The sequence below is a fragment of the Mchenga conophoros genome, linkage group LG12, assembly GCF_057382185.1.
Source record: "Mchenga conophoros isolate Kocher_MC1m ecotype Shallow Benthic linkage group LG12, M_conophoros_male_GT1.1, whole genome shotgun sequence".
Taxonomy (NCBI): Eukaryota; Metazoa; Chordata; class Actinopteri; order Cichliformes; family Cichlidae; genus Mchenga; species Mchenga conophoros.
The window spans coordinates 4,258,093-4,265,495 of NC_140537.1; the positions used below are offsets into that span (position 1 = coordinate 4,258,093).

At 40.9% G+C, this 7,403-nt stretch overlaps 1 protein-coding gene across 1 annotated transcript; it reads right to left on the reverse strand.

Annotated features, from left to right (window-relative positions):
- Positions 1–4,681: 4,681 nt before the first annotated feature.
- rnf181 (ring finger protein 181) lies at positions 4,682–6,949 on the reverse strand. Its single transcript, XM_085293358.1, has 6 exons — positions 6,881–6,949; positions 6,085–6,186; positions 5,865–6,001; positions 5,618–5,733; positions 5,445–5,519; positions 4,682–5,348 (listed from the first exon to the last, which is right to left on the reverse strand). The coding sequence occupies exons 1-6, from the start codon at positions 6,907–6,909 to the stop codon at positions 5,289–5,291; spliced, it is 519 nt and encodes a 172-aa protein (XP_085149484.1). The 5' UTR covers positions 6,910–6,949; the 3' UTR covers positions 4,682–5,288.
- Positions 6,950–7,403: the final 454 nt, after the last annotated feature.

Consider the following 7,403-nt stretch of genomic DNA (forward strand, 5'->3'; position numbering starts at 1 on the left):
TGAAACTCAGAAACCAGTCTTACTTGTTATCATCTATCGTCCACCTGGGCCTTACACAGAGTTTCTGTCTGATTTCTCAGACTTTTTATCTAATTTAGTTCTGAGCTCAGATAAAATAATTATTGTGGGTGATTTTAACATCCATGTAGATGCTAAAAATGACAGCCTCAACATGGCATTTAATCTGTTATTAGACTCAATTGGTTTCTCTCAAAATGTAAAAGAACCCACCCACCACTTTAACCACACTCTAGATCTTGTTCTAACATATGGCATCGAACCTGAACATTTAACAGTGTTTCCTGAAAACCCTCTCCTGTCTGATCATTTCCTGATAACATTTACTTTTACAATAATTGATTACACAGCGGTGAAGAGTAGACTTTATCAAAGTAGATGTCTTTCTGAAAGCACTGTAACTAAGTTTAAGAATATAATCCACCCACTGTTATCATCTTCAATGCCCTGTACCAACACAGAGCAGAGTAGCTATCTGAACGCTACCCCAACAGAGGTCGATTATCTTGTTAATAATTTCACCTCCTCACTACGTACGACTCTGGATACTGTAGCTCCTGTGAAAACTAAGGCCTCAAATCAGAAGTACCTGACTCCGTGGTATAATTCTGAAACACGTACCCTAAAGCAGATGACTCGTAATCTGGAGAGGAAATGGCGTGTCACAAATCTAGAGGATCATCATTTAGCCTGGAGAAATAGTTTGCTGCTTTATAAGAAAGCCCTCCGCAAAGCCAGAACATCTTACTATTCATCACTGATTGAAGAAAATAAGAACAACCCTAGGTTTCTCTTCAGCACTGTAGCCAGGCTGACAAAAAGTCAGAGCTCTTTTGAGCCAACCATCCCTTTAACGTTAACTAGTAATGACTTCATGAACTTCTTCACAAATAAAATTTTTATCATTAGAGAAAAAATTACCAATAATCATCCCACAGATGTAATATTATCTACAGCTACTCTTAGTACCATTGATATTCATTTAGACTCTTTTTCTCCAATTGATCTTTCTGAGTTAACTTCAATAATTACTTCCTCCAAACCATCAACGTGTCTTTTAGACCCCATTCCTACAAAACTGCTCAAAGAAGTCCTGCCATTAATTAATTCTTCGATCTTAAATATGATCAACCTATCTCTAATAATCGGCTATGTACCACAGGCCTTCAAGCTGGCTGTAGTTAAACCTTTACTCAAAAAGCCATCTCTAGACCCAGCAGTCTTAGCTAATTATAGGCCAATCTCCAACCTTCCTTTCATATCAAAAATCCTTGAAAGAGTAGTTGTCAAACAGCTAACAGATCATCTGCAGAGGAATGGTTTATTTGAAGAGTTTCAGTCAGGTTTCAGAGCTCAGCACAGCACAGAAACAGCTTTAGTGAAGGTTACAAATGATCTTCTTATGGCCTCTGACAGTGGACTCATCTCTGTGCTTGTCCTGCTAGACCTCAGTGCAGCGTTCGATACTGTTGATCATAATATCCTATTAGAGCGATTAGAACATGCTGTAGGTATTACAGGTACTGCGCTGCAGTGGTTTGTATCATATCTATCTAATAGACTCCAATTCGTGCATGTAAATGGAGAGTCCTCTTCACACACTGAGGTTAATTATGGAGTTCCACAGGGTTCAGTGCTAGGACCAATTCTGTTTACATTATACATGCTTCCCTTAGGCAGCATCATTAGAAGACATAGCATACATTTTCACTGCTATGCAGATGACACCCAGCTCTATCTGTCCATGAAGCCAGATAACACACACCAATTAGTTAAACTGCAGGAATGTCTTAAAGACATAAAGACCTGGATGGCCCCTAACTTTCTGCTTCTTAATTCAGATAAAACTGAGGTTATTGTACTCGGCCCTGAAAATCTTAGAAATATGGTATCTAATCAGATTCTTACTCTGGATAGCATTACCTTGGCCTCCAGTAACGCGGTGAGGAACCTTGGAGTCATTTTTGACCAGGATATGTCCTTCAACGCACATATTAAACAAATATGTAAGACTGCTTTCTTCCATTTGCGCAACATCTCTAAAATTAGAAATATCCTGTCTCAGAGTGACGCTGAAAAACTAGTTCATGCATTTATTACTTCCAGGCTGGACTACTGTAATTCATTATTATCAGGATGTCCAAAAAACTCACTGAAAAGCCTTCAGCTAATCCAAAATGCTGCAGCAAGAGTCCTGACAGGGACTAGAAAGAGAGAGCATATTTCTCCTGTTTTGGCTTCCCTTCATTGGCTTCCTGTTAAATCCAGAATTGAATTCAAAATCCTGCTCCTCACATACAAGGTCTTAAATAATCAGGCCCCATCTTATCTTAATGACCTTGTAGTACCATATCACCCTATTAGAGCGCTCCGCTCTCGCTCTGCAGGCCTACTTGTTGTTCCTAGAGTATTTAAAAGTAGAATGGGAGGCAGAGCCTTCAGTTTTCAGGCCCCTCTTCTGTGGAACCAGCTTCCAGTTTGGATTCAGGAGACAGACACTATCTCTACTTTTAAGATTAGGCTTAAAACTTTCCTTTTTTCTAAAGCATATAGTTAGGGCTGGACCAGGTGACCCTGAATCCTCCCTTTGTTATGCTGCAATAGATGTAGGCTGCCGGGGGATTCCCATGATGCATTGAGTTTTTCCTTTCCAGTCACCTTTCTCACTCACTATGTATTAATAGACCTCTCTGCATTGAATCATATCTGTTATTAACCTCTGTCTCTCTTCCACAGCATGTCTTTATCCTGTCTTCCTTCTCTCACCCCAACCGGTCGCAGCAGATGGCCGCCCCTCCCTGAGCCTGGTTCTGCCGGAGGTTTCTTCCTGTTAAAAGGGAGTTTTTCCTTCCCACTGTTGCCAAAGTGCTTGCTCATAGGGGGTCATATGATTGTTGGGTTTTTCTCTGTATCTATGAAGCGCCTTGAGGCGACTTTTGTTGTGATTTGGCGCTATATAAATAAAATTGAATTGAATTGAATTGAATTGAATATAAACGGCAAAATTAGTTCAACTCTACAAATCAGCTTCTATTTTCATTTCACTTTTGGTCTTAGGTGCTTCACACTGTGGAAAATGTCAGGTGGAGTATTTTTAGGACTCCCCTGTTCTTTAATGCGGCCGTTCACACCAAATGCTGAATGAATTTGTGGCAGTTATTGCTTTTTTTTTTTTTTTTTTTTTTGCATTTGGCAAAAGAGCTTGTAACCCAAATTGTGCACAGTTACTGAATATACACAGACACTGTTCCTGGTCAGTTGACTCTCAAATCATTTCTCTCCCTTCTCATTTTTTACTTTTTTTTTTTTTTTTTTTTCTAAGGATGAATTTTTCACAAAATGCATCGTGTTGTAACACATTTGGTGTGTAATGGCCTTTATAGAGTGGCTTTGCTTGATTTACAGCTCAAAGCCTTATATATCTCATAATGAGCTTTGATACAGCCAAGACTCATGAGATAATGACACGAGCTTTATTTACCATCTGAAACAAGCAGTTTTAGATTGCCTTTCATCAAGGCAACTGTCTTCTGATTGGCTGCCCCTCGCAAACAGATATTCGGACAGCAGGTGGGTGGGGCTTCTGTCTTCACATAGCTGTGATCGAGATGACTGTAATGAGATCTGTTCTCTTTGTCATACCGAGCCAAGAGTAAAACCAGAACGTCAGTGACGTAGTAGCTCAGCTGGCTCATGATCCATCATAATTCACAGGTTACTGTAATGTATAAAGTGCAGAAAGACAGTGAAGAGTTTTGTCATTGCTTGGATGCACAAACCAATGAAAAGTTAGAGAAGCTTTAAGTCCGTCATATCCACGACACATTCATCTCATGTCACTAAAGTCTGACCGCCAGTCTAAGACTCATTACGTCACTGTGTACTTGCTAATAGTGGAGGGACATATGGACAGCTGATGAACTTCTCAGCACTCCATGAGTTCACTGATCCTTTTGTCTGAGATGGTGTTTAGAGCAGTCTGAGCTTTTGGCTCACAGGAAATACTTGTACATACACCGACCTCACAATTTAAAACTTTAAAACAAAGACCAACATGGCTTCCTAATCATAGCACGCCGTACTTGTTAGATAATAACAGCATCACTCTAACTATGGTTAGTGTTCTATACGTTCTAACGTTTTTAAAAATGGGCCAGCTACTTATTTGCAAGCATAAATAGAAACAACTTTGGACAGAGCAGCTGACACAAATAGCTTCATAATTGGTTAAAAAAGAAAAGAGAAAGCCTGTTTAAATGTTTCCCAGATTATCACTGTGACGTGGACGCAGTTTGAAGATTGTCATATGATTCAGGAGCATTAAAACCAATTCTGTGCAGATTGTGTTATTAATATTCGCTCCAGATAGGCTACAGGACAGCCAGTGTTTTTTCTAAAATCAAAACATCATGGGACCAGCTGAAGGGGAACTCCACAAATCTTCCCAATTACAGATCAAATTACTCAGCATGAGGAACAGACAGAAAAATCTGCTGAGACCGCAAATGTACAAAAAAGCCCGTTCTCTACTGCGAACATGGAGTTTGAAAGGTGCGGGCATTTATCAGTGAACAATGGGCAACCCAGAATTTGACGTCCGCTAAGCTTGTTGGCGATTCTTTTAAAATTAAGCTTTTGATTAAAAAAAACAAACAAAATAAAATCAATTTTTTCAATTTTTATTTTTATGAAGAAGTAAGAACAGCAGCAGACAGATCTTAAAATCATAAATTACAAATCATAACTTCATGGTCGTTGAACAAATACAGACGAACAGATTTTGTCCATTTATAGCCTACAAAGTTGTTGTTTTGTTTGTTTTTTTTAAAGGAAAGGAAAAAGCAGCTGCTGTGTCTGAGAGCGCTCTGCTGGCAACAGGATGTGGAAGTATAATGGTCCTAGCTAGTGAGAAAAAGAGCATTTTAAATGTTTAATGACCTTGTTGCTTCCACTGCATTCACACCACGTCAACAGAGTGGGGAGAACAGGAGCCTGTTTACATTAATCCTCGACAGTCATCCCGATTGCCCGACATTAAGTCATTCCAGATAACCCGATGTGTTTTTTTTACTGTGGTCCATTTTTTCATTATTACAATTTATGTAGGATTTGCTGATATTTTGCCAAATATTTCACACTGTTTCCCCATCCTTGAGCGTGAAACTACACTCTGTTTGAAATGGTGTGCGAATGCAGCTTTATGCACTTCTCAAGCTTTCATTAAACTAAAATGTCAACGTGCCACAACCTTGCCCAACAGCACTGCAGCGTCATGTGTACATGGCTCCATGCAGGCCCTCCAGCCGATGCTCGCTCTGTTTCCTTCTCTCCTGCAGATCAGAAAAATAAATAAAAAAACAACAATATAGAGCTAATGCCACGATAAATGTACGGTTAAACGTTAGGACACACTCAAACACACCCACCTTGTCTTTTTTAAACTGCTCGTAGTCTGCATTATCGGTGGGTAATTCAAGTCGGCAGAGCGGACAGGAGTTGGTCTAAAGTTTAAAGACGACAAAGAAGCAAAAAGGATTTGTAAGAGGTCACGCTCGTGTGTTTTCTATTTCAAAGAGAAGCACAAACACGGGAGCGTTACCTTGTCCAACCATGGCAGTATACATCCTGAGTGGAAAAGGTGTTTGCAAGGCATTTCTCGAGCCGTTTGCTGCTCCTCAAACTCCAGCAGACACACAGGACACTTGAGACCTCTGCCTGTGAGAACGAAAAACAAAAAGCCACATCAAAATCTCAGGTGATATGCACGCTTACGTAGATTTTACATAGATCATGGGCTGATCATCAACCTAAATGTCAGGGCAGTTAATTCTCATGGTTCTGTCTACCTGCTTGTTCAGCAGTTATAACGATCACAGTGAGGGTCTGAACGGCAGTTTTGGCAGCCGGAGGAGGAAGCCTCTGGTCCCAGCTTGACATGCCAGCATAGCGTGCATCGATCCAGTCCAAGCCCTGTATCAAATACCTGTAAACACCAACGCAGGCACCAACAGTCAGTCAGAGCACTGCACACATGAGAATAAAGCCTCTCTGTTTGCTAGCCCTCACCTGGCCATCTCAAGGAGAGCATTCTGGCGGTACTGCTCCTCGGGGTCGGTGGGCTCGCAGTTGTGTTCATCAAAGTAGGATGCCATTTCCGCCCAGTACGTCCTGTTCACAACAAAAGAAATCAGGCATGAATGAGACGTGCTGAACGAGAGCTTGGCTCTACAACAGACAGTGAAAGTGAAAAGCTGAGGAATGCGATTGGTGAGTGAGCACCGTGCAGGAAAGTACGAGAAACACAGCTATGCCAATCATACTGCAAAAGCAGATATATGTGCTGCCTTGATGGCAGGGACTGATGTTGTTTTGTAACAGTTTTGTTCTGGATAAACATTCAAAGAGAGTGTGATGGGGATCTGAAAGATAGTCCAGTCATGTTTTACAATACAGGCTTTTCTTGGGAACACAATAGAGGGGGAGGGGGGCAGATAACAACAACAACACGAGCCAGCGCAGATACCATCGACCTGCGCTACTTGCTTTATTTCGTGAAAACAAAAGAGAAAAGCGCTCAACTTTAGCAAATTCCGTTCACGTATTAAGGATATAAATAAAACTTCAAAATATAAAACTGAGACCATCGCAAAAAGCGTTTTCCAGCCGAACTGTGTAAACAGTGAGCCAGCCGCTTCGACGTTAACGACCAACAATGGCTCAAAGGCTCTTCCACATTACAAATAGCCTCCACACGGAACTACCGTAAACACCAACCCTTACACGAGCTTTGTACAATCATAAGATACAAAAAGAATTTGTTGTCTTAAAACTATTCTAAACCTGATAAATTTGGTCGACTCACCTGAAATCTTGCAAAGAAACATTTGTCATCTTTCCGGGTACGAAGATAGCCACGTGACTCCTCGTCCAATCACAGTCGAGGTTTGGTTTTCCTCGTCTTCTGTTTTGTTTGTCTACGTAAGCGTGCAAAATGTCTCACTAGCGCCCACAACCGGTGAAAGACGTTCCCAAAACTTTCAAAGGGTTTCTGTACGAAAACGAATCATTTATTCATCATTTTTCTTATCTGAAGGTTATGAATAATACGGGCCTTCTGCCTAGACTCTGTAGAATTTCTTAAATAAAAAGGGCTAACTTATCATAGTGAGTAGGGACAGCAGGGTGCTGTGAAGGTTGTGGGTTTGAATCCTCTGTTCCTGCGTGTCTTGATCCCCATTGGTGATTTTATATTTGCTGAAGGTGTAAACGTGAGCATGAATAATCTATGCATTAGCTCTGTGACCTCTCCAGGATGTACTCTGCCTATCACCCAGCTGTGACCCTGAAGTGGATAAGCAGAAGAAGAGGGCTCTTACCTCATCCTG